Below are 27,717 nucleotides of genomic sequence, written 5' to 3'. Positions count from 1 at the left end.
ATTAATAAATGAAAGTGTCAAAATATTAATTTAGCATTATTTCATACTTCAGAATGTGTTATGTACCTCTTTATAATTGTTGGTACAGCAGAACATATAGATACAATTTGTAAATGAGTAAATTTTTTTTTTTGATGAGGCAGTTGGGGTTAAGTGACTTGCCTAGGGTCACACAGGTAGTGTCAAGCATCTGAGGTCAGATTTGAACTCAGGTCCTCCTGACTCCAGGGCCGGTGCCCTATTCACTGCGCCACCTAGCTGCCCCAAATGAGTAAAATTGATGTCAAGATTGTGTGCTCAAAGATTTTGTTACTGACTAGAGTCTGGATTTTTAAAATTTGGACATTCCTTGTCCATGAAGAAAAGAAATGGGAGCCTGCGCCCTCATGTCTACATTGAGAAAGGACAAGCCACTTGAGAAGGCATAGAAACAATAGGATTTGTGTGCTTAGGGTAAGAAAGTGGTAAAGATGGATTCAAGTTTAAGGCTTGGAAGATGATGGAGATTATCTATAGTCTCTTGAATAGAAAGAAATTAGAGGTGAGATAAATTTTAGAGGGAAGAAAATGAGTCCAGTTTTAGGTGCCAGCAAAGGTGCCTATTAGAGATGACCATCTCTAGTAAGAAGATAAAAATACTATACTGGAGCTCTAGGGAGAAGTTAGGGGTGCACATAACTTTGTAGATGGATAATAGTTAATTGATATGGGGCAGCGAGGTAGTGCAGTGGGATAGATCACTGGGCCTGGAGTCAGGACTCCTCTTCCTGAGTTCCAATTTGACCTGAAATACGTACTAGCAGTGTGACCCTGGGCAAGTCACTTCACCCTGTTTGCCTCAGTTTCCTCATCTGTAAAATAAGCTGGGTAATCGTGCCTTATAGGCACTAATACATGATTTACTGACAGAAAGGGGTTTGAAGTTAAAAAAACACCACACTCCAGAAGCTTGTTGTCTCCAAAGAGTGATTTAGATTCTTATCACTCATCTAACATCAAGGCTCAAAATTCCAAAGGGTTGAAAATAGGGGGAAAGGTTCCCTTAGGCCAAACAATCATTCCACCAAAATATAGGTTACCCCTGATCTGTAAAAACCTAATGTGAGCTGGGGAGTGTGCTCAGTTACTGAGAGAGGCTAAAAACTGGCTGTAGTGGTTTGTGATAGAGTTTTAAAAAATGTTTTGGCGTCATGTGGTTCCTTGTCTTGAGCAGAGTTCTTGGATTTTGTTTTCCTGAGATTTTTTTTAAAATTCTAACCTGGGGTGGGGGTGGGGGGTGTCTTGAAAAAGAAAAAATACTGTAGTGACAGGTTCTTCGTTCAACTCGTGAAAATGACAACATTACTTGGTGTTATGTTGTCACTAAACTGTGGAAGCTTAAGTAATTTTTCCATGGTTTCACTTTGGGCCTTATTTTTCCCCCTGCTGATAAAAGTTGAAGTACAAGTGGTTTCCCCAGTAGGGAGGGTCTTCCATTTCTAACATGCCCTGATTTTTTTCATTTAATTTTTCTATGCCTCATTATCCTCATTTGTAAAGTCATGAGGTTCTGCCCCTCAAACCATATGATTTGAAATGACTTTAGGAGCTAGCATGGCTCTCTGTTGGCATAGCAACTGAACAACAAATTTTTGATTCTTGAGGGCAGGGCCTATGTATTATCTATGTTGGTTGTAGATTTAACATTATAAATATTTTTCATAGAATACAATGTTCTCTTATCATTAGTATCTTATCATGAGAAAGTTTTAGCTTCCAAAACTAAGGGATGGTAAGATTTCATTGTGTTTTACCACTAACTTGAGAAAAGGGAAGTGGTTTCTCATTTCATTTTTACAAGTGATTAACTATAGAGAGCGCCACTTGTAAAATGTCATCAGGACTGTAATTAGGAAGGGAGTAAAGTAGAGAGCAAAGTCTTTTTTTTTTTTAAGCAAAGTTTTTAATAAAAATCTGGGAATGTGTTTGATTTCTAAAGAATATTTTAAATTGTATGTTTCTAGATCAAGGAACAGAGAAACATGAAGGAACAGTTTCTACTTCTGGGATCACTGATCAAGAGAAGGAATTGTCAAGCAATGCTTTTCAAGCATTCATGGTAAGAACACTTTTGAGAAACTTCTTTCATATTAGAAATTTTTTGTTGCTTCTGGGAATATCATCTTTGTTAAGCATACGAGAAATCCCATACTTTTGTTTTTTGTTTTGGGGAAATTTGAACTCTTTAAGACCATCGAAAGGATTTGGAGGAACAACTTTTTTCGTCATATTGCCCGCACAAAACCAAAATAACTCCTCCGACGTTTGTTTTCCATAGGCTTTTGAACTTTTTGTTCAAATGCAGAATTGGAATTTCTTTGAATTCAGTGCCTGCCTTGGGCCCATTGAGGATGGTATATACTTTTGGCATTTTCCATATTAGAAGTGTCAGGGGTTTTACCCCTTGGGAGTTTAGACTCATCATTTCTCTTGGAACAGAAACCACAGATATGGCTTAATAATGTGTCTTTGAATAGCAGGGGCTGGTGACTGACATCTTTTTTCATTAATCTGAGGGACTGTCCTGTCACAATGCAAATGAAAAAATTTTTGAGATTCGTAGTTTAAGAGGTTAGAATATAAGTCATTGTATGTGCCCTTTGTAGGCTGGGAATTATGATACGTGCCTCCAGCACCTGGCCTGCCTGCAGGACATCAATAAAGATGACTACAAGATCGTTCTGAACACAGCAAGTGCGAGTTCTGTAAAAACGAGCAGACAACCACCCGATCACTTGAGAACGACACTGAACCAGCTGAAGAATCAGGTATGCTAGCGCGGCCCATTTGCCTGGCACGGCTCAGCATTGTTCTCGCAGGGCTGCTCCAGTGATGCTCGCTGCCTCTTGTCTTCCATTGTCGGTCAGAAAGTGTCACGGGCTGGTTTTTCAGGTCCATTCAGCTGTGAAGAAATGGATGGCTTAGATGATGTCGAAAATAGCATGCTCTACTATAACCAAGCTGTATCCTCTATCACCTGCGCCAGCACACTGAAGCCACTATCAGTCGGAGAGAACTCTACCAGTTCATAGAGCCTTTTGGTATGTTATTGATTGAAGCAAGTCATTGTGTGCACATTTTCTCTGACTTTTTTTTTTTTTTTTGGTGAGGCAGTTGGGGTTAACTGACTTGCCCAGGGTCACACAGCTAGTAAGTGTGAAGTGTCTGAGGCTGGATTTGAACTCAGGTACTCCTGAAACCAGGGCCAGTGCTCTATCCACTGAGTTACCTAGCTGCCCCTTGACTTACATTTTTTAATTCATTGAATTCTTGAATAATTTTTACTAGGACATTTTGGTTATTCTCTTATCTCTTTAATTGTCCCTTCTCTGTCTCCTTTGCAGGCTCCTAGGCTTTCTTCTTTCTGACCCCTTGATGTTGATGTACTCTTGGCTCTTCTTTCTTGCTGTGTACCCCATGTCTTGGCATCTCTGCTGAGCCCCAGCTCCCACATTTCCTCTTAGCTGTCTCACTGGCCTCTCAAACTCAAACATGCCTAAAATAAGACTTAACTGGATCCCCAGACTTGCTCATCTTTCTGACTTTATTTTCTCTTATGTCTGATCCACCTGTGTGGAACCTTATCTCTCTCACTTCCAACATCTAATTTGTTGATAATTCTGTCAGTTCTATTATTGTAGTATTTCCTGTCTCTCCTTTTCTTTCCCACTGCCCTCGTATAGGCTTGAGGACCATATGTCTGGGATACCACTATGGCTTTTCATTGCTTTTTTCATCGTGGCAGATGCTCTAAGTTCTTCTCCCTCTAGTGAGTCCTTGATCCTGCTGCCATATGAATTTGTCTTTGTGGATCTGGTCATGTCATTCCTCTGCTGAAAAGCCTTTTGTGGGTCCCAGTTACCTACCCAATAAACTCCTTTGCTTGGCGTTCCAGGTCCTTTCAAGCAGTCAGTTGATCAATTAACAAACATTTATTCAAGCTTCCCGCCAACTGCCCTGCCTTTGCCCTGTCCCACTGTGTAGGGAGCAAGCCTTCCCTCTTCTTCACCTTCTCCAGACTTCTTCCCATCTCTCATGTGCTCACCATGTTCTATCTGTATTGTATTTGAGTAAAGTTTTGCAAAATGTAAAGGATTCAGGCCCATATTATCTGTCTCCTGCTGGTTTGTAAAGGGACGGATGTAATAATAGTCTCCCTGTCCCTAGCACCCAGCTAAATGCTTTGAAAATGGTAGCTTTTGCAGAGCCTAGATCAGATTGCTTGACTTCTCAATTGAGGGAGGGATTTGAACTCAAAGTTTTAAAAACGAAATTTAAAAATTGTTTTTACAATGGAATTGGGGAAAAAAATTTTTAAACTATAGTTAAAAAAAGTAGACTTTGAATAAATGTCAGTTCAGTTGAATTAAACTGAGAATCATTGTGGTAACAAACTTCCAGTGGACTAGAAAAGGTTTTTAAAAGATATGAAGGCATTGCCTTCTATCAGGACAATTTTATGGAAAGCTGAAAACGTGAGGGGTTTTTAAAAATTTTTCTTCTATCTTTGAGTACTTCCTGAAAATGGGTTGATGGGTCATGGCTGGTGACTCTTTGCAGCTTTGACATGTGGTCTCAGAGAGCTTGTTCAGGCATTGAGGGAGGAGTCTCTGAACCCTTTGGTGGGCACGCAGAGTCCTTGTGGGGACCCTTGACAAATCAGGTGGGGCAAAGGGAAGGAGCCCAGAACTTATCACCTAACTTCCCTGCTTGCTGTGTGGAATAGCAGTAAGACACCCAATGCAAAGAAGAGCTGGGAACTTTTTCTGTGAGGTAGGGGATGAAAGAGAAGGCTGGACAAAGACCAAGTGTGACGGGAAATGCTGCTATTCTCCACTTGGAAATTTAAAAAGTAGGAAATTCCAACTGGCTGTAATTTCATATGTAGAGAAAATTTGTATTGTTTCATATATGAAACTGATGGTATTAGTGATTCCATACAAAGGAGGAGAACTTTGGTGGTGGTGGTGGTGGTTTTTGGCGCGGTAGTGAGGGTTAGTGACTTGCCCAGGGTCACACAGCTAGGAGTGTTAAGTATCTGAGGCCGCATTTGAACTCAGGTCCTCCGAATCCAGGGCTGATGCTTTATCCACTGCGCCACCCTCAATGCCCCCCCAAAGGAGGAAGCTTTAAAAAACGCCACCTTTCTGACTCTGAGAGTCAAACCCTCTTCTTGCTCCTCATCCAGTGTTCTTTCTACTAGAGTAGGGGTTTAGAACCTTTCTACACGTCGTGGACCTGGCCCTTTTTGGTTGCTCTCAGAATCATCTTTTGAAGTGTGTAAAATAAAAGTCAGATTGCAAAGGGAAAGAGTTATGTTGAAATCAAAGTCTAATTTTTTCTCCATCCAAGTTCCCAGATACCCTGAAATCTTTTCCCTAACACCTTGAGAATTCGTTAGGTTCTAGGCGAAGATCCCCTGAACTTGTTGCTGGTACTCTGTGGTAGAGTCCTTGCCCAGGACCGGTTTGTTGGAAAGGGTATCCATGGCTGAGACTCTTGGTGGCTCAGTGACATGGCAGCATTCCTATCTTCAGTTACCCAGTGGATGGCTGCAGGTCCTGTGTAGATATGATGACAGACGCCAGGAAGTAGAGATCAGAAGACTTGAGGAGTTTTGCATTCGAAGACTATTGTGTATTTGTCCGTGTGTCTTCATGTCTTGTCTTGTCTTTTGTGTCACACAGAAGAGAAGTTTGCACAGGCGTGTGTTTCTTCGCTTGTGGATCTCTACATTCTGACTTACCAAGCCGAGAAGGCGCTGCATCTCCTCGCTGTTCTAGAAAAAATGATCTCCCAGGCAATATAACAAAAATGGGAAAAATAACGAGGTGAGTGATTGGGGCCAACATGGCCACTACAGAAAAAAGCTGTCCCAGTGTGAAGGAAGGAAGTCCACCTCTTCCCTCCCTCACGTGGAGTGGGAATTGTCAGTATGTCCAGAAAAACTGACTCAGCACCTGGGGGAAAAGACCAGGTCATCCATAGCATGATGAGGGAGACAGCAGCAAACCGAAGCACCACTAGGTGGCGCCAGAGTGCATAGAGCCCAGGAAGCCCAGGACAAATCAGACCTCAGGGCTAACTAGCTGTATGATCCTGGGCAAGTCACTTCAGCTTTGCCTCAGTTTCTTTATCTGTAAAATAGGTAACGCTAGCACCCTCCCATCCAGGGCTGCTGTGAGGCTCGGCTGAGATGATAACCGTAAGGCACTTAGCACAGGGCACAGCCCGTGCTAGGTGCTGTCATCATCATTAAACAGGTACAGACGAGCGACGTGCCAGAGAAGTGGGATACAACCTACGGAAGGGAGGGATAGAGTTAAGAGGTTGGGAAAGGCTTCCTTTAGGATTTGAGCTGCTGCGTGAAGGAAGCCAAGAAGGAAGGGAAAGCCTTCTGGGCCACAGGGCGGCCAGTGAAAATGCTAGCGTCTGGAGGGGGGACGGCCCTGTGTGTCACTGGTGTGAGGAGACTGGAAAGGGAGGAGGGGCTCAGCAGGTTGGGTTTGCTCCTGGCCACTACGGGAGCCGCTGGGGTTTGTTGGGTGGAGGCTCAAGGAGGTGACGTGGTCAGACCTGCACTTGAGGACAATCCCTTTGGTGACTGAATGGGGGATGGAATGGAGTGGGGAGAGACTCCCCAGCTACCCCCACCCCCAGCAGGTCCATGCAGTACTCCAGACGTGAGGTTATGAGAGAGGGAAAGGGGGGGTGTATTCAAGGAATACTGCAGAGGTGACATTGACAGGCCTCGGCAACAGCTTGGCGGGGGGGGGGGGGCGAGGGACTGGGTGCCATGGTGATGCCCTCCACAGTAACAGGCAGGTTAAGAGCGAGGGAGGGTTCAGGAGAAAGACTGAGTTCTGTTTTGGGCATGGTCACTTGGGGATGTCTCCTTGGACCAGGGTGGTGGTTGTGCCCTGGTTTGCTTGGCTTTGTAAAGGGAGGCTTATCTTATCCCCTGGTTCCTTCTCCTTCATTGGGAGATTGTACACAAGCAGTAGGCAGGGAAGAGGTGCCTTTTTGTCTGTAAATGAACATCTCAGTTGAGTTCCTGCCATCACCCTTTGGTACCAAAGAGAAGGTACAAGAGGGATTTCACTTGGAGGCCTTTATGCTGTGGTACTAAGACCTGGGCAGCAAAGAGGTGCTGACTTCCTTGGAGGCTCCTTATTTTTCACCATTTTTTGTTGTTGCTGTCTTAAACTTAAAATGCAATTGAAGCCTACTCCTGGTTTATTTTGTTTCTTCGATTTTCTGCAGTCAGGAAACACTACTGGCAAAGAGGGATCCAATCACAAAGCTGAAAGTGGGGCCTTAATGGAGGCTGCGAAATCTAAGATTCACCAGGTGAGCTGATGTCAGAGATGGATTCTGCAGAAAGTGTATGTAGTCAGCCTGCTGATGAAGACCACGAAGGGGGAAGCATGAATCGCTGGAAGCAGGAAATATTCTAGAAACATTTCTCTTTACCCTGCCAGGGTGTTGCTTAATTGTGTGGTCCATTTATGGTCCGAGTTGTTTCACTTCAAGTGTCACTGATAAAGGGGCATTTTTGGTGGTAGTGTGTCCCAGCTAGGCAGTGGGGAGAAGGGGGGAGGGTATTAAGTGTGGGCGGGCCAGAAAAGCCTCTACAACCTCCTTGCTCCCATAACAGAGAACTGATGACAGCCTTCATTCCTGCTTTGGTAGTATGCTAACTTTTCTTTTAAGATCTCAGAGCAATTTCTTAGCATTGACCTTGCAAATATGACGTCACATTTTTACTCTGCCTCATAAAGTTAAACACCATTTTGTGGTATTTACATTCACTGTAGTTCTCATGTGCATAATTTTCCCTCCAACTGTACAGTATAAAGTGAGAGCCTATATCCAAATGAAGTCTCTGAAAGCTTGCAAAAGGGAAATCAAATCGGTCATGAATACAGCTGGAAACGTAAGTGTCTCCCCTGACTTGCTCCTGCTTTTTCAGCTTTTGTCTTTTCTCTCCTTAGGGGATGCCTTATATACTTATCTCCTTTTTCTTGGAGAATGGTAATTCCTTGTAAAACAGGTGATTGTACTGGGGCCTATTCCTCTCATTAGGGAAAAGCCAGGCCAGCAAAGGGCGGAGATGGTCCACTTAGCTCAAGTTAAGTTAGAACCACTTCTTCAAAGCACCTTTTAAAAAGAATTTATTATGAATTTAGCCTTTTTCTTTTTTACCCAGTGAGAGGTGTAGAGAGCTCCTTACAAGGAAAATCTCCCAGTCTAGACCAGTACCTGGTGTGTAAAGTGAGGTCAGGGGACTCACCCAGAGTCCCACAAGCAATGTCGGAGGGGCTAGAACTTGAACCTAGACCCCCTGTGTATGCCACAGCCAGCTCTCCTACTGCTCTACTGGGCTGCCTCTCAGTGTGCTAGCAAACACAACATACAGAATGAGAAATCTCGTCTTGAGTAAAACCCCCATCACGTAGTAGTGTAGAGCTGAGCACATTGGCAGAAAAGGAATCACAGCAACCGTGTTGTAGTAGAATCTGGCCCCATTGTAACTGAAATGTCATTGTGCTCTGGATAGGCTGGGATCTGTGTTGGTCTTTCGTTCAGATTCAGAGCAACATCGATTGAGCACCCACTCCAACGTTCTGGACCTGAGGCAGTGCGCCCTGAAATTTGGCCTGCTGATTGGCTGGATGGCTTTTGGTGACATCCAGGAGAAATGGGAAGCAGGCTGATGCTTTGGGGCGCCTTCTGAAAAACCTTGAAAGCAGAGGAAAGAAAGATGTGTGGGACTGTCCAGGGAGGGCTGGAAGCAAGAATAACTGTGATTAGTTGAGTGGGTGGAGGAAATGGGGGGCTGAGACCAAGAGAGTTTGTGTGCAGCCGCCCTGGGAGTCTGGAGCAAGGGTGGATCTGGAACTCAGCCGGACGAGGGAAGCAGGGCACGACGTGGCTGCCGGAAAAGCCAGGCCTGACACTGGCTAGGGGTTCCCTTCTTGGGTCATCGGACGCCTGGCCTTGCTGTCTTAAGCAGATGGCAAGGAGGCTGGACTATGGGGGATTCTGGGAGGAGGGATGACAGGAGGAGCGGAAAGCTGTGAGTGCAGAGAAAAGTTTGCAATAAAAGCCACCTTTGGGGCAGGGGCAGTCGCCAGTTCTTACCCTACACAGCAATGGCCAGGTGCCTGCATATGGTGGCCCTTAGGCGTATTCCTTTCTAAAAAGAGCGCACAGTTGCCGGAATTAGTTCAGGACAATTATGATTTACCCCTCCTTAAGAGTCTGTCATTTTTTGTTTAAAAATACCATTTTTTCCTTCCCACATGCAAATACACCCTCCACTCCCACCCATCCACCCCCCAGTACTACCACCACCAAGTGAATCTGTGATTTCATCCTATGGCTATTTCCTCCAATGGTGAATTGTAACCCATTCACACCTTCTCATGTGGTGTGACAGGATCCTTACATAGGCATAGCCAAAATTCACAACTGGGTATATCATCTTTCCCCTCAGATCTTAGATCATTTGGAGTTCTCCTTTGCATTCAACACATTCTGCTTGATCATACTTACTTGTGTTATCTTTTCCCTCTTCCCCTCCCATCCCCCACCCAATTCAGTTGTACACTCTTTGAGTACAGGGCCTGGCCGTGTGTTCCCAAGATTTTGCATGCTGTGGGTGCTTAATAAATCCTGAATAAATGAACAATGCCTCCACTTACTTGGGAAAGTATTTTAAATTCATGTATGTTTAGAAATATATGGAATATGATCAGTAGTGATTGAAATGGTTATTAGTGTCAAATCAGCAATATAACAAAAAAAAGATCCTTAATACACCATAAAGCATGTATTCTCAAAGTATATTTTTGATTGTTTGCTGTACTCTTGATTTTTTTTTAACATCTATTAATTCCTATAGGTACAAGAAACTTGGATACAGACCAGACTTTAAAATAACAAGGAACAAACTGTAGCTTCTGTTTACTATGTCATAACTGTATTAATTCATTACTAACATGTTAGTATAGTAATGCAAATATGAACTCATATCATCTCTCTTTAAGTTATAATTTATGTTTTTTTACAGTCTGCTCCTTCTTTGTTTCTTAAAAGCAATTTTGAATATTTAAGGGGCAATTATCGAAAAGCAGTGAAATTGTTAAATAGTGCAAACATTGCGGAACATCCAGGATTCATGAAAACAGGTAAAAGAAAATCATGGAATTTGAATAATGTATATTCTTTATCTCTTCCTTCCCTTACTATGTTCTCTGTTCACAGCAACCTGTTGAGAATTTTTTGAGTGGATAATTCTTTGTTTTTTTTTAGTGAGGCAATTGGGGTTAAGTGACTTGCCCAGGGTCACACAGCTAGTAAGTGTTAAGTGTCTGAGGCCGGATTTGAACCCGGGTACTCCTGACTCCAGGGCCGGTGCTTTATCCACTGCACCACCTAGCTGCCCCTAGCTCAGGTCTTTCTAACTCCAGACCCAGTGCTCTATCCAGTAAGCCACTAGCTGCTTCCTCACTGACTCCTAGTGGTAGCTTAATTGAATTTTTTTTGTCTTTGAAAAGCCTGCCATCTTAAATAGTGAATAACTTGAGGGTGTGTTTGGAATACAGGCCTGAGGGGTGAGGACAGAAGTAAGTCAGATGCAAGTTCTGTAATCTAGGCCACCTTTCTTGCTTAAATTTCTCTTCTGGGGATCCAAACTCCATTGATTTGGCTGGCATAAGACAAAGGGGAGAGGGACGGGATCACATAGAAAAGGCTTTCTGAAAAAAATCGGATGAGGGTTTCCTTTTTTTCATTTCTTAGCCTTTTCCCCCTTAAAAATAATGTGTGTAGTAGTTCTGCCTAAAATAGATTTGACATAGTGTTTGTAATCACATGAAATGGGAAAAAATAACTCCTCAAATCCTTGTGAGTAATTAATTGATACACAGATATCCTTGTAAAACTTCCAAAATTATTGTCTTGAAAATAGGGGTGGGGGGCAGCTAGGTAGCGCAGTGGATAGAGCACCAGCCCTGGATTCAGGAGGACCTGAGTTCAAATCAGGCCTCAGACACTTGACACTTACTAGCTGTGTGACCCTGGGCAAGTCACTTAATCCCCACTGCTTTGCAAAAAAAAAAAAAAAAACCCAAACAACCAGAAAATAGGGGTGGGTGGTTTTTTTAAAAAATTATTTTGGATTTTTAAAAAATAGGTTGGTGGTATTGAGTTCTAAAAGGTTGAGTTTTATAGAGTCACTTCTAGTCAGCCAGGAGCCATTTTTCAAAATAGTTACTTCATGGTTTTTCAATGCTTTTAGAAAAATAAGATGAATAATTCAAAACCATGGATTAACCAAGTATTCATTTTAGAATGCAATCAGTCACATTTGGGCATGAATCATCAAGTCCTCACACATGTAAATTTTTTTTCAATGCCTGCTTTGACCCTGGCCATCTTCCAACCCTGCCTGCGGCAGAGTACATGTGGAAGAGGCCACTATGGAGAATGCTCATTAGTAGAGATCACAAGTGATTAGCCAGTTGGCCTCTGGCTAAGATATTGGTTGATGTTATTACTAGTTCTTTTTACTCTTTTTTTTTTTTCTGGGGCAATGAGGGTTAAGTGACTTGCCCAGTGTCACACAGCTAGTAAGTATCAAGTGTCTGAGGCCGGATTTGAACTCGCATCCTCTTGAATCCAGGGCTGGTGCTTTATCCACTGTGCCACCCAGCTGCCCCCTGTTCTGTTTACTCTTAAAGGCCTTCTCATTGAGAAAAGACTTATATACTCTCTCTCCCTTCACAGAGGAATGGAGCATAAAAATAGCTCATTTGGAGAAGTGAGAAATCCCTCCCCAACCTCCTCCTCCATCAGTTTAAGCTGATCTGAAAAATAGTGCTGTTTCCTCCCCAGGGTGCCACTCTCAGGGAGCTTCCTAGTGGGGTTTTTTATTTAGTATGATCTTATTTTATGGGATTGTACCAGAAGATAACAAAGGCAGATGTGTACATGGGTCAGGTCCTTGATATTTATTTATTATTATTATTATTTTTTTTTTTTGCGGGGCATTGGGGGTTATGTGACTTGCCCATGGTCACACCGCTAGTAAGTGTCAAGTGTCTGAGGCCAGATTTGAACTCAGGTCCTCCTGAATCCAGGGCTGGTGCTTTATCCACTGCGCCACCTAGCTGCCCCCAGGTCCTTGATATTTTCAACGTCTGGGTCCCAATGCTGTATCCTTAGCACAAATCATCATGTAATGATTTTATATGCAGCCACAGGTTGTGTGTAGAGACAGACCTCCTGTCACATGGCCTCACCACGCAGAGTTCGCAGTGACATCACTGCCACGTTGTCGTGCCCAAGCCCTCCCATGCCCTCATAGAACCCTGCAGAGATAGAGGGCCTTTCCTTAGAGGGTGGTTTCACCTGACACTCTGTTTTGTCAGAATCTGTTGATGAGGATCCAAGGGCTTTCCCTGAATCTTAATTGTACTGGGGTATTTTCAGTTTCTCCACTAACCACAAGGGGACGGGCTCTTTCATAAGATAGTGTAGCTGCCCCTCTCACTGCCGCCCTCCAGCAGTGCCTCATTATGGCACCGAGAGGCACATGGAAGGCTGTGCCAGCCAGACACAAGGGACATGGGTTTGGAGGAGGGGCCTGACTGCAAAGGTGTCAATCTTTTTTGTCCTTGGGAACACCTCACAGGGAGTATCTCCTGTGTCCCCCAAAGTGCAGGCCCTTGAAGTAGCCCAGCTTTGCTGTGGTCTGGCTGCACCCCAGAAGGTAGCCTATTCCCCAAGAAAAGATTGCCAAGAGGGGATGTGGGAGCATGGGCAGCCGATGGGGTGTTTCCATTAGGAGGTGCTGTTCTGTCTGGGCTCATGCATTTAGATGTGTTTCTGTTTCCTAGGTGAATGCTTGAGGTGCATGTTCTGGAACAATCTGGGCTGCATTCATTTCGCCATGGGCAAACACAATCTGGGAATTTTCTATTTTAAGAAAGCTCTCCAAGAAAACGACAATGTCTGTGCCCAGCTCGGGGCAGGCAGCACAGACCCTGGTGAGTCTTCTTTTAGCTGACTGGGGTGGGAGTAGGGGGCAGGGGTGTGCCTGCTGCTGGGGAAGCACATGGAAGAACTGGGGGGAAAGGGTCTTGTCCTCATCAAGGGACCAGGCTCAGGAGTCATGGCAGAGCTCACCTGAAAGAAGGCTTACTTTGGTGAATGTCAGAATAATACACTTGGGGGAAACTGAAGTGCTTTTTAATGTATAAAAGACCCTGAAGAAATTGGGGGGGGAGGCGATCAGGATAGCATTGAAAATTAGAGGCTGGGTTCCTAGTTCTCCAGAGGAAGAACAGGCCCGCACAGGAGCTGTTTCACATCTGTTCTTCTTTCTGTATCATTTGTCTATGGAATAAGAGAGAAGAGTGTAAGTGTTCCTGCAGCACTCACTGTGTGCCAGGCACTGGGCTAAGCACTTTACAAATATCTTATTTGAGCCTTGCAATAACTCTGGGAGGCTGGAAGTGTTATTATCCCCATTTTACAGATGAGGAAACTGAGTCAGGCAGAGAGCTTAAGTGCCTTGCCCAGAGTCACACGGATAGTAAGTGTCTAAGGACAAATTTGAACTCGGGTCTTCCTGATTCTAGGACTGACACACTATCCACTGAGCCACCTGGCTGCCTCAGATGAGATAATGAGTGTGAAAATACATTGCTCTAGTTTATTTCCATTTCATTCAACAAATGTTTACAAACTGGCATTTAAAGTTAGAGAGAGGTCACCTGGCCGACAGGAGAAAAATCAGCCCTTGTGCCCCTTTTCATGGATGGGGCATGGGGAAATACGGGGGGTTGGGGGGGGAGAGTGAGTGTGTACGTGTGTATATACACATCCATGTACACGCATGCACACACACGAGGCACAGCTGCTGAGAGGAGCCCTCCTGGCTCCAGAGGGGCGGGTCTGAGCCTCAGTCCAGGTTCTCAGACTCAGCTTCTCAGGCTTCCTGAGGGAAGAGTCCGGGGGTCCCAGGAGCAGATGGAGAGCTAGGAGGCCCCACAGAGGCCTCTAGGTCAGCCCTCTGTTTAGAAGTCAGGGATCGGGCCGGGATCTGGCCCAGCTCATCCCTCTCAGGACTCTTGAGGCTGCTTGGAGTCCATACTGTGGCAGGAGTCCTGTCAATTCAAGCAGACAGAAGGAGCTTGTCGGGGCCAGCCAGGGGGATGGGGTCCATGGGGCCGCCTCCTTGCCCCTAGGTAGGGGTGGCTTTAGGAACAGCAGATGAAGGGAGACGATGATGTCCTGACAAGGGCACTCACCAGGAGGATTGGAGCCTGGGTGGGGGGCGGGGTGCGTCTAGGGAGCTTATGAGCATGTCATCAGTGTGCTGAGAGCCTACCATACCAGGAAGAGGAGGAAGGGATTTGGAGGTTGGCGAGGTGGGGGGGATGTTGAGATTGCCACTCAGAATCGCTCGGGGTGGGCAGGCAGCTTAACTCGGCTCCTCTGTTAGCGTGTGGGGTGAGTGGGAACCAACGATTAAGCTAAACTCTTCATGCGGATCATATTGTCGTTTATTACCAGGGAAGAAGTTCTCAGGGAGGCCCATGCGCACCCTGTTGACAAATAAGCGCTATGAGCTCCTGTACAATTGTGGCGTACAGCTGCTGCACGTCGGCCGGCCCCTGGCAGCCTTCGAGTGCTTGGTTGAAGCCGTCCAGGTTTATCACTCCAACGCCCGCCTTTGGCTGAGGCTGGCCGAGTGCTGCATCGCCGCCAACAAGGGGGTGAGTGATGGGGCGGCCTGCCAGGCCCTCACCCTGGCTTGGCAGGCACACATCTGCGCAGGGCGTCGTCCTCTCTCTCTCATTTTACTCACCTTTAAAAAGACAGTTCTCACTCTTTATTAGGAAGCCACATTACTACTGCAGGAGAAATTCACTTCCTGAGCCCATTTGTTAAAACACTGGTTTACTGACAAAGTGCACGTTAACCATTTTTTTTCTTTTTTCTTTTTTTTTTTTTGGTGAGGCAATTGGGGTTAAGTGATTTGCCCAGGGTCACACAGCTAGTAAGTGTTAAGTGTCTGAGGCCGGATTTGAACTCAGGTCCTCCTGAATCCAGGGCCAGTACTCTATCCATTGCCCCACCTGGCTGCCCCACGTTAACCATTTTTAAAAGGGATAATTGACTAGAGCCCCTTACAAAGCTCCAAAGAGAGTGGTGTTAGTACGAGGCTGAGGAAGGTTCCTAGCAGGTGCCCGTGGAGGCTGGTGGAGCACAGGAATTGTAGGCTCAGGGCAGTTCCCTTTTTATATTCTTCAGAAATCATGGAGGACCCTCCCTCCCCCCAGCAGCTTTTGTTTGGGTGGGTTATAGCACTAACAGCTGAAATGTCTTCATGTGATTGTGAAAACCATTTTGGCCTCACGGGCCCTGAAAGGGTCATGTTAGGAGCTACTGCTTTGGAGAAATAGGTGGATAGGTGTTTTCCCTGTGTTTCTGATGAAAGGGGGTGAGATACACAGTAAGGCTACATTTATTCCCACTAGGAAAAAATAGAGGTTAGCTAGAAAGGGGAGAAAGGCTGCCCAGAAGAGCAGCTGTGAGGCCTAGGCCACCTTCCTGTGACCTGGGAAGGATTAGCACAAATTGAAGTTATGTAATTGCCTCTGGCTGAGATAGCTGGAGCCAGAAACTCTTCTGAGTCTTTCTCCAAGAGAGGGCACTTTCTTGTGAGTAATCTTTTAAATAGCAAATTTTAACTTAGGTAGGACACAAAAGGGAAAAATTAATTTTTTTTTTCAATTTCAGGGAGTGAATCAAATTTTCTGGATAACCCAAAGAAAACAGAAAGGTTGTCATGAAAAAGCGAAGATTGTTACCCTCACTAGAACTGTGTAAAAAGCCAAAACAAATGTAATCCGCTGGTTGTTTTGTCTGTATGGTGGCAGCAACTGGTTTGGCTATTTTTTCTTAAATGAAAATGATTAAAGAACCTGGTATTGTCAGTGTTTGTGCAAATACATATATCAAAAAAATTAAACTTTTACTTAGGCTTCCCCAAATAATCAACATATGGACACATAAAGAAATACTCTATTTTAGTACAGGAGCCCAGAGATTTGATAGGGTTTGGTCAGTGCCAGTAGAACAAACATTTTATACAATCTATCGATCTAGAAGGGGTTAAATATAATTCCACAGAACAATCAACATTAGGCACCCACCAGCATGGTAGAGCCAGGACATAAAGTATGTTTCGTTCTATATCCAAAAGGGAAAATTGTTGAACGCAACTGGAAATTCCCTGTTCTACGCCCTGTAGAATTTGATCTTTTAAAATTTGGATGAATAAGGAATCCAAGTCCTGTTCTGACGCCTCACTGGGGCAAACAGGTGGGTTGGGGGTTTTAGGAAACTGTGTCAACAGAGCCCTGGCACATTCTCCCACTGTGGAAATGACCATGCAGTCAGAGCTGGCAAACTAAGCTTTGGAAACATCAATTAACCCAACCCCCTCCTTTTACACCTGGGGAAACTAAGGCTCAGATATTTAGTGCCTTGCTTAGGGGCCCACCATGAATGAGCCTTGACATGCAGGTCACACAGACTGCCAAGAAGAAACAGAAACCCAGATCCTCTGTCAGAATCTTTCCACTGTGTTGCCTCTCATCGGGACCAGCAAAAAACATTCTTATATCGAAAGGAAGCTTGGTACAGAGAAAAGATCAGTGGATCTGTTAAAATTCTGCCACTGGTGCAGTCTGTGTGACCTTGGGAAAGTCACCTACCTTTTCTGGACATCAGTTTAGAGGAGGGGGTTCATATTATTAAATTGCCTTTTACTAGATCGTGCTTTTACAAATTCTAGTTCTGGAAAAGAAAACGAATCATGGAAATCTAAAACGGATGAATGAGGGCAGTAGTTTGTTATGATATATCCAGTTAATTTTCTTTATGGAAAAGCTTCACCTCAGGGTATAATTGAGCTGTACTCAGTCAGAGGCTTGGGTCCAGGTGTGGGCCTGCTGTCGCAAAAGCCCAAGCTAGAGAATCGGGGACCTTCTTTGAGCATATAGCCCTGGCTCCCCCAGCAGGAGGCCATAGCCAGAGTCTCACCCTGAGCGGGGTGGCCTCCCGATGTGGAAACTCCCTCTCCCAGGGCACAGCCAGCAAGTGTCCAAGCAGTTCTCATTGGACAATGTTCGGCAAAAACCACCGACCGTGTGCCTTACCGCACTGGTCTTTCACTGCAGAGTGTCTCTGCTCTTTTGCCTGGCACTAATCATCTCTCTGGATCTCTCCCCGCCTTCCCCCCCTTTACCCTGATGAGATGTTTGGGGGAGATTCAAGCCTTTCTGAAAACTGAAATAAGTTTAAAATGTTTACCATCATCACTCAAACTTTTACTACGATCATGAGGTTTCTTGAACACTTGCCTTCTATGTTTTGTAGACCTCTGAACAGGAGACTAAAGGCCTTCCAAGCAAAAAGGGGATTGTGCAGTCCATTGTGGGTCAAGGTTATCATCGGAAGATAGTCCTGGCATCCCAGTCCATACAGAATGCTGTATATAAGTAAGTCCTTGGCAAGGAGGGCACCTCTTCTTGTACGTCTCTTTGTACGCCCGGGAGTTTTGCTCTTATGTTGTCTGTGAAGCTGAGGTCTTCATTTGTATGTACATGGGACTGTTGGGTCACCAGCATTACTGTGACTTTCTAAGCTGAGCATCAAGAAGAAACCGGCTGCTTCCTGCTCCAGCAGGATTCAGCCCCACCTCTGCGCTCTCACCCTGTCTCTCCAGGAGAGGGAGCAGGGATGTGCAATGGCCCTGGGCTGTCCATCACTCCGGCTTCATTTAGAAGCTTCTTTTCCTTGTAGTAGAATGGTTAAATGGGATCGTTTGCCGTTTGAAGGGGCCAGGCAGAGACTGTTTGGTTACTGTTACATACAAGTGACCAGAACAGCTTGGAAGCCCTTAGCTCCCAGAGCGACTTCTCAGTTAGGGTCTTCCAAAAATGCCAGGGCCATGTCCTATTTAAATATTCCTGCCAGAGCTTGCCCTATTTTTCTGGTGACAGAGCCAGCATCTGGTGGCTTCGAGCTGTCTCTCACAGCTTCTTATGTGAAAATTATTCCTCTTGGATTTTAACCTTCTGATGAAAATGACCAGTGACTTCACTGCTGCTACTAGTAAAACAAGGCATTTTGAAACAACTTAGCCTCTGTCTCCATAAACATTGTATCTAAATTTTTACTTACTTTTCACACGATCTGTTTAATTTGGTTCTTCTAAGTGATGGACAGTCTTCCGCTATTCCGGTAGCCAGTATGGAGTTTGCAGCCATTTGTCTCAGGAACGCCCTGCTGCTGTTACCGGAAGATCAACAGGAGCCAAAGCAGGAGAATGGGTCGAAGACAAGTAACCAGTTGGGTGGCAGTGCAGAAAATGCCGAAAATCAGGAGACTTGCAGGTAATCCAGCCCCTGTACCTGGACTGCAGTATTCATTGATGGAGAGATTCTCCCTTTGGTAGTACCGGTATACAAGGTTGGGCTCTGTAACTTGGGGTCACTGAGAGGTTATGTAAAAAATAATGATTAATGACCACTATCTTGGGGGACTCCGTGTTCTCCTCTTCTTTCTTCGTCCTTTTTCCCTCCCACTGCAAAGTCAAATTCTCTTTGAAAATAAGAGTCATCTGGGTGAAACTTGACCCAAGCTTACAGAGTAATCTCGGGTGAAGACTGAGATTTGGCCTACACAATCACACCTAGACGGAGTGAAGGCTCTTACGTTCTTTCTTATGTCATTACCAAGAGTTGAGTCACATATCCCTGGACTTCATTTTTTTGTTTGTTTTTGTTGTTGGTGGTGTTGTTTTGTTTCGGGGTTTTTTTGGTGAGGCAATTGGGGTTAAGTGACTTGCCCAGGGTCACATAGCTAGTAAGTATCAAGGGTCTGAGGCTGGATTTGAACTCAGGTACTCCTGACTCCAGGGCTGTGCTCTATCCACTGTGCCACCCAGCTGCCCATGACTTCATTTTAATATAACCCACCTCTAGTTATGTCAACCAATCGGATTGGATTGTCGTGAACCAAATGGATTGGATTTCTATGTGCTGGACCTCCTACAGCTAGATGGGTATATGAACTGGGACCCCACCGCCATTGGCAGTCTTTGGTCTGAGAGAGATGGCCAATAGACCTCCTTTTATTAATAACCTGCAGGCTTATTAGTAAAATGATTAGATTACCCAGAAACTGTCTTTCATATTTTTAATCGTCACAGTTAATTTGTCCAGAGTGAGTTTCTATCAGAACTTGAACCCAGGGTCTCCCTGTTTCCAAGACCAGTTCTTTATCCACTATACCCTGGCTGCTTCTGTTAAGATATAATAATCATTTAGCAAAAATAAGCTTTTGTAAGATTTTGTTGTAAACCAAAGGAGCAGAATATATTTATGATGAAATTAACTTAGGGTTGTTGTATCACGTTCTTCATTTAGTCACTTTTTTTTTTTTTTTAGTGAGGCAATTGGGGTTAAGTGACTTGCCCAGCTAGTAAGTGTTAAGTGTCTGAGGCCGGATTTGAACTCAGGTCCTCCTGACTCCAGGGCCGGTGCTCTATCCACTGCGCCACCTAGCCGCCCCTATTTAGTCACTTTTTATAAATTCTTAAATCTTTCCTAACATTTGTATCATAAAGACTGTTAATTTAATGTAAATACAATTTTTAAGCATTTAGAATATTAAAAACAAAACTTTTTTTAAAAAATCAAGTATCTTCTATTTAGATTATGTTAGGAACTGTGAGAGAGAGAAATAAGCACATGGCCCTTGCCTTCAGGGAACTCACAGTCTAGTTGAGAGGCAAGACTGACGAAAGAAAAGGCTGAATCTGTAAAACGACAGGGCTGAAATAGGTCATTTTCCAGGCCTCTTTTAGGCCTCACTCGGTGATGATTAGGGTGGTGGTGATGGTGGCGAGAACAACAGCATTTATACAGTCCTATGAGGTTTGCAGATCTTTTATAACACTCTTAGGATGATGCCTGACCCCCACCAGTGTTCAGAATTAGAAGGAGGGCAATGATCATAGTGGTTGGGGAAGGCCTTCCAGAAGATATGGCATGTGATGGATGATTGGTACTTAAGAAGACAGGAGAGCAGGGAAGGCGTCTGAGCTGAAGGAAATAGCCTGGGTAAAGGCATGGCACTGGGAATGAATGAGAGATGCTTTGTGTAGGGGAATAGCAGGAAGCAGTATTGGCAAGACAAATCACAGAGGGCCTTGGATACTAGGCTTAAGAGTCCAGCGGTTGCTGTAGACAGTACAAGAGTGTGAGCGATGTGATGGAAGGGATGCGTTAGGCAAAATATTATCTGATAGCTTGGTTTGGGGAGAGATGGAGGTTGGCAGACTGGTTGTGGGGCTGCCCTGGAGTAAAGTGAATGCCTGTTCTAGAGAGATGGTAGAGAATGGATGGGGAGAAGAGAGATCTGAATGGTAGAATTCAAAGGAGGGGTTAAAAGCACCTCTGCTGGTGTTTGAGCTGAGGTGATTGGGAGGATGGTATTTCTGTTAGTGGACATAAGGAAGTTAAGTAGAGAAGCTGCTAATGACTTCAGGTCTGAAGTGGTGACAGGGCAACCAAATTAAAATCAAGGATGAGTTAGGTGAGAAATTGGGGGGAATGCCAGGGATAGAAAGGAAGGGATGAATGGGTACAAGGGACATTGGAAAGGATCAGTGAAGAACACTTGATGACACTGGGGGCAAAGGAGGGGGGGACAGTTCAATAATGATGAAAATTGGGAGCCTCGGTGTCTTGTGGTTTCAGTGAGCATATCGAAAATATGTTTTCTCGGTTTGTTGTCCCCCATTTATAACCATCATCATCCTGGTAATAAGTAAGAGTGAGTCCTTGTCCAGAAGGAAGTGTTTCAGTCAAGAAGGATGGTTTAGAGCTCAACCCCATTTCTATCAGGACAGCATCCTGTGCTGTCAGTGAGGCAATGACCTTTCAGCTGCTGATGAGGAGATGAAATACAGCCATTAAAGCCCAGGAAAGACCCTTGAAATGTTGGAGGGGAGAAGGGGTCCGTGGCTCATTGTATTAAAGCGGTGTCTGGGTGTGAGTCTGGATGTGTCTGGGCAGCCACAAGAACCTGTCTCCTGCTTGCTGAGAGTGTGGGCTCCCTGTTGTCTTAAGCTTCTATGTTTGGAAAAGAGATGAGAAAGAGGCTGCCTAGGAGCTCAGAGAGACAGGGAGAAAGCAGCACAGAGGAGCCGCTGCTGGGAGATGGGACAGATTCCCAGAAGCCGATAGAGACCCTGTTTTATCCCTGGACAGTTGTAATGGAGGATTTAGACCCTGGGACTTTGTGCCATTGAGAATGAGCAGAGAGAGGGCCCCACCCCACCCCTACCCTGGGCCCAAGAAGAAGAAGGAGAAGGAGAAGACAGAAGAAGAAATAATCATTTAGGGGCAGCTAGGTGGCACAGTGGATAGAGCACCAGCCCTGGATTCAGGAGGATCTGAGTTAAAATCCGGCCTCAGACACTTAACACTTACTAGCTTGTGTGATCCTGGGCAAGTCACTTAACCCCAGTTGCCCCTCCAAAAAAAAAAAAAAAGAAAAAGAAATAATCATTTAACTAATTTTCCATAGAATCAGGGTCTGAGCATTTTAGATAGGGAAGAGAACCCCTTCTTTTAACAGATGAGCAGGTCTAGGCCCCAAGAAATGAAGTGATTTGTCTAAAGCCACACAGCGAGTTAGTGGCAGCTGCAGGTGGTATTTTTATTTGAATGCCTGTCTAGGACCTCACACTCTTTTTTTTTTTTTTTTTCCCCGAAGAGGCTCTGTGTAATTAGGTGCTGCTGCAAATAGCATACAAAACCCAACAGTGTGGTAGCCTCATCTTAACAAAAATACTAAAAACTCATTAAAAATGGAGCCCAAGGAAGGGGCTGGGGTCGGGTCCAGTAAACAGGCAGCTCCTTCGGGTGGCTTAGCATCATCAAAACATGTTGGTGTTGGGCTGAGGTTAGGGTATTGGAGAGCTGCTGCTGGAGCTGACGGGCCAGGGCCGCTGCCGCTGCTGGGACCATGTACTCTTTACAGTTCTTCATGCCACATTTTCCAGATGGAAACTTCTGTGGTATCCAGGCCTTCAGAGGCCCTGAGCCCCAATGGCTGTGTTGGAGAAAGCGCAAGGGCCTTCTTTAGGACACTCCCTAAAACCTCACCCAGGGAGCCTGCAGAGCTGAGGTGGACAGTGTATAAGATGATTAGTCTAAGACAACTTGTCCCAGCAGTGTGGAGGCTAATAAAGATGGGCATTCCTGCAAGACCAGTATCTTCTCTCTGTGCCCAGCATCCCCTCCCTGCTCTTGTTCAGAAGGAGGAGAGGAATCTTGAGAGGAACAGTTAGACCTTTAGGTGAAAGAGGAGACATGGTACAGGAAAGCTGGGGCGGAGAGCAAGGACAGCAGTTTTCAGAAACAAATGCTCTGGAGTTTGTGCACTGGATTAGGGAACTTTGAGACAAGGCATATTTTTGCTGGATTTCATGCAAAAAAATTTAAACCCTGAAAATCTTTCTAATTTTGCCCCTGCTTTTTACTTTTCCTCTCACCAAATTTAAACTCCATAAATGTCTGAGGTTGTATATTACTTTGTGGCTTGCAAAGTGCTTGATGTACATTTGCTGTTCAGCCATTCTTGGTTGCTTCCAAACCCCCATTTAATTTGGGGTTTTCTTGGCAGAGATCCTTGGAGGGGTTTGCCATTTCCTTCTCCAACTCATTTTGCAGATGAGGAATTGAGGCATACAGGGTGAAGTGACTTGCCCAGGGTCATACAGCTAGGTAGTGTCTGAGGTTGTATTTGAACTCATGAAGATAAGTCTTCCTGACTCTACTCACTGTACCACCTAACTGCCCCTTGGTACCTGTTGTCTCATTTGAACTCCAGACAGTCTAAGAGTTAAGTAGCACTGCTTTTATTTTCCCTTACCTATAAAATGGGAAACTCTGCCCCACCTCAGGTCCACATCTTCTAAAGGTTTTTGTCTGCTATATGTTTTGCATGGCTGCACATGTGTAACTTATATTGAATAGCTTGAGTTTTTTAAGGGAGGAATAGGGAGGAAGGATGAGAATTTGGAATGAAAAGTTTTAAAAATCAATGTTACAGGGCGGCTAGGTGGCGGAGTGTATAAAGCACTGGCCCTGGATTCAGGAGGACCTGAGTTCAAATCCAGCCTCAGACACTTGACACTTACTAGCTGTGTGACCCTGGACAAGTCACTTAACCCTCATTGCCCTGGGGGAAAAAAATCAATGTTACAATTTGGTTTTATATGTAAGGTAGGGGGAAAAAATTCTAAATAAATAGAAAGGAAAAAAAGAAACAGCTAAGTAAGTGGTTAAAATAGTAAATTATTAAGCATTTATCATGTAACTCTCCCTCCCACCCACCCCTATTCTTTTCTTTTTTTTTTTTTCATTCTTTTCTTTTACATCATAGGGGAATTATTATTAGTATGTATATAATAACTGAGGAGAGGTATGGAAAAAAGTAAAGGGCTTATTGGTTAATTTGTATAAGTAATAGACTGTTTTTATTTCAGCAGTAAAAGTCATGATGGAGATAAATTCATTCCAGCTCCACCATCTTCTCCTCTCAGAAAACAAGAATTAGAAAACTTAAGGTAAGTACCAAAATAAACTTTTTTATAATATAGAGCAAAAGTAAATGACTCAGTCTTTTCATAAGCTTGCTCACTATTAAAATATTTATAAGATGTAAGAAAAAAATATTGATAGGTGACAAATTCTATTCAGGTATTATTAACTCTATTTGTTCTTAAATCATAGTCATTGGGGAGGCAGTTCAGCAAAGCCATCTAAAGCATCGACTGTCAGAAGGTCTATGAAATATTCTATTGCTCACAGTCCCCAACTTGGGCAGTGAAGGGAGAAAGGTATTCAGCTCTTCTTTTTTTTTTTTTTTTTTTGTGAGGCAATTGGGGTTAAGTGACTTGCCCAGGGTCACACAGCTAGTAAGTGTAAAATGTCTGAGGCCGGATTTGAACTCAGATCCTCCTGACTCCAGGGCTGGTGCTCTATCCACTGCGCCACCTAGCTGCCCCCTTTAGCTCTTCTTAAGGGTCAGGCTTTGTCACTTTTATTAGGTAGTGCTGAGTTCCGTTTTATTGTTGTGGTCGTTGTTTATTGTTTTCCATTTTCTGCTTCTTTTACTTTGCATCCGTTCATATGTCTTTCCATCCTTCTCTGAATTCTTGTACTTGGTATACGATGGCACAGTTGAAGTCCATTGCATTCATATACCCTAATGTGTTTAGCCACGCTTCTGCTGATAGACACTTGATTTGTTACCAGCTCTTGGCTCCCAAAGTGCTCCTGTGAGTATTTTGGTATGTATAGGGCCTTTGTGCTTTTAACATCTTTAGGATATATTCCTATGGCCATCTATATTTGTTACAACATCCCAAAGGCTTAATTCACTTTTTCAGACAGTGCAAGTTTTGAAGAATATTAGTTCTGGAAGAAGTAGTGTTCTCATGTATGTTTTCAGCATTTGTTGTATGTAAATGTCAGTTGCTAACCCGACCATTTGCTAGTCATGTAGTAGAATTGACAGATAATATTGTCATGAAATTATATTCAGTCATAGAATTTTAAAGTTTGTACTGTGGAAGGAGGAAACAAAAGGAACCATCAGGATATTTTATTGATGGAAAATCAAATGATCTTTAATGCAATCAAGACATGGAAAATTGCTTGGTGTTTGTCGTTTTTTTTCCTTAAATGGTGGCCAAATGTTAATTTTCTTCACAATTGTTATTGTATTTTGCTAGATAAATAGCTTTAACAAATGATTCAGTAATTCCTTTTCCTATGGAGACAAGTTCCCCATGGAACTTATAACATGGTTTATATTTTATCAAAGTTAATATCTTAGCTCTCTGAATGCAGGAACTTAAAAAATGTTTACTAGCCTTTGTTTCTTGAGAAAATCTGATTACTATTTATAGCTGAGGCAGGTAGGTAGCACAGTGGATACAGCACTGGGCCCAGAGCAAGGAAGACCTGAGTTCATGTAACCTATGTTTTTAACTGTAAAATGGGGCTTATGATAGCACTTTGCTTGCAGGGTTGTTGTGAAGATCAAATGAGATAAAAGTCACCGTGCCTGGCACAGGATAGGCCCTACATAAATGCCGGTGTGCCGCCACCGCCGCCCCCCCCCAACTACTGAACAAAAGGCAGCTTACTGGAATGGCATTGAAAGACAGGAAATTCGGGGGCAGCTAGGTGGTGCAGTGGATAGAGCACCAGCCCTGGAGTCATGAGGACCTGAGTTCAAATCCTGGGCAAGTCACTTAACCCCAATTGCCTCACTAAAAAAAAAAAAAGAAAAGAAAGGAAATTCTCAAGTAGAGCAGCTCACATCATAACCCAGATAGAAGACCTGTGTACCCAAGTTCATTGAAATCCCTAAAATTAAAAGAAGATATTCCTGTTTAAAAAATAAACAAATTAGGGGGCGGCTAGGTGGCGCAGTGGATAAAGCACCGGCCCTGGATTCAGGAGTACCTGAGTTCAAATCCGGCCTCAGACACTTACACTTACCAACTGTGTGACCCTGGGCAAGTCACTTAACCCCCATTGCCCCGCAAATAAATAAATAAATAAATAAATAAATAAATAAATAAATTAGTTACCATATTGTTCCAAGATGGCAGGTTGAACTCCAGTATGAATTTAGACACCTTTTTTGTGGCTGTGCGACAAACTTGGCAGAACCTACTTGTTGAGAGTTTATCATGGGACCAAGAGACAAGTGAGAAATCAAGCAGTTGAAAGAGCTCTCTCTTGCAGTCAAATATTTTTCACTAGTGTTATAGGATGCAGTTTGGAGTGACACTGCACCTCTAATGTCTTTGGGGGTGACAGTGGCCAAGCAAATGTTCTCTTGTAAATTAATGTGTTTGTGTATTCAGGGTGGTCAGGGGTGGGGGCAGGGAGAGGAAAGAAGCGGTGGCTGATGATGTCAGCAGTCAGGCCCTTGGGTTCTCTTCAGACCAATCACACAAGGAGTGTTTGGGAGGACATGTTTCTTCTGGGAGATTAGCCTCAGTTCTTTTGTTTCCCTTTATTTCTGTCAGAGTGTGCAGTCATTTCCCACTTCAGCTACCACATATCCCCTTTGAATCCTGGCTTATTTACCCTCTGTGTCCTGTTGTCTTAAGGAAGGAGTTCACCTTTGTGGTTCTTCCATTGCAAGCAGTAAGGCTGAACCCGAACGTCTTTCAGACCCCTGATTCTGTTAGGAAGGAGGCTTTGACCTTGCTTTTGACTTTCAAAATTGTACTTTCAGCATTGATTAAGCACGCTTTTGAATTAGGCTCCAGTGCATTCAGTTTTGTCTTTTGTGAACTCTGCTTGGGGTGTTACTTTTAGATGGCCCCCAAAGTGCAGTTTGGCAGGGCAGATCATCACTGAAAGGCAAAAGCAAGAAAAAGAGCCTGCAGTTTTCTGATGTGAAGTACCTCCATAAATAGAAGAGAATCCCAAACTCTGTATGTAATTGAATTTGTTATCATCTCTGGAGCTAAATCCAGCCCAAGGGGGCAGCTAGGTGTCGAAGTGGATAGAGCACCGGCCCTGGATTCAAGTTCAAAGCTGACCTCAGACACTTGACACTTACTAGCTGTGTGACCCTGGGCAAGTCACTTAACCTCAATTGCCTCCCCTCTCCCCCCCCCCCCCCAAGGATCTAGGCTCAGAGATGAGGAGCAAGCATGGTACTAGGCTGGTTTTGGTACCTTCTCCATGCAGAAACTAAGGTGACTGTAATTAGTTCAGAGAGTAAGATTGTGTTCAAATCAAGGAATCTCAGTGAAAACTAAAAAAGTAAGAAGGAACTTCTGAAGGAACATCAGGAAACTGTTTGGGGGAATGCCATGGTTTAGGCTTGAATTCACCCCCAAAAGACCTGCCTTACTTGCCCAGCGTTTACTCACGGTTTGAAATGTTATTGGGGAAGTTGCTTGGGGAATTCTGTCATAAAAATTGCTTTGAAGGAATGAAAAAGTCAGGTCTTTTGGTTTGCTTTAGTCATTTCACATTTTTTCCCCATTATAGACCTGAACAGATGAACCTGAACATGGGTGTGATTATCTCCTGGGTGTAGCTTTTAAGAGAAGTGCAGCAGGGAGGAATTGTGTTTCCCTTGAATGTGTGTTCCTTTTTTGATGAGTCAGCTGGGATGATGATTGCTGGGATGAGGGAATTGTTTCCTTTTGTTATAGAAAGAAGCACCTTTTGGAATAGTACAGTACTGCAGAGTTTCCATGAAAGAGTTCGAGCATGACTACAATAAATTGTTAAAAATTAGTTAGCTGGGGCAGCTAGGTGGCGCAGTGGATAGAGCACCGGCCCTGGAGTCAGGAGGACCTAAGTTCAAATCCGGCCTCAGACACTTAACTCTTACTTAGCAGTGTGACCCTGGGCAAGTCACTTAACCCCAACTGCCTCACACACAAAAAAAAATTAGTTAGCTAACTTGTAAAAATTTTTTTTCTTTTTTGAGGTTTTTCCCTTTTGTTCCTATTTTTCTTTCACAACATGAATA

The 27,717-nt window shown here is 44.1% G+C and overlaps 1 protein-coding gene across 1 annotated transcript in view; it reads left to right on the top strand.

The window, feature by feature from the left end:
• CNOT10 (CCR4-NOT transcription complex subunit 10) overlaps positions 1–27,717 on the top strand; it is a 69,042-nt gene that overhangs the window by 20,736 nt on the left and 20,589 nt on the right. The window contains 15 exon segments of the mRNA XM_043966716.1: positions 2,004–2,098; positions 2,646–2,807; positions 2,932–2,941; positions 2,944–3,000; positions 3,003–3,080; positions 5,727–5,838; positions 5,840–5,870; positions 7,303–7,389; positions 7,892–7,975; positions 10,115–10,232; positions 12,945–13,094; positions 14,626–14,828; positions 17,500–17,621; positions 18,342–18,518; positions 23,687–23,767. Of these exon segments, the coding sequence (XP_043822651.1) occupies positions 2,004–2,098; positions 2,646–2,807; positions 2,932–2,941; positions 2,944–3,000; positions 3,003–3,080; positions 5,727–5,838; positions 5,840–5,870; positions 7,303–7,389; positions 7,892–7,975; positions 10,115–10,232; positions 12,945–13,094; positions 14,626–14,828; positions 17,500–17,621; positions 18,342–18,518; positions 23,687–23,767 (1,567 nt within the window).

This window comes from Dromiciops gliroides, chromosome 5 (assembly GCF_019393635.1).
Source record: "Dromiciops gliroides isolate mDroGli1 chromosome 5, mDroGli1.pri, whole genome shotgun sequence".
NCBI classification, from domain to species: domain Eukaryota; kingdom Metazoa; phylum Chordata; class Mammalia; order Microbiotheria; family Microbiotheriidae; genus Dromiciops; species Dromiciops gliroides.
This window is presented reverse-complemented; position numbering and strand designations above follow the sequence as displayed.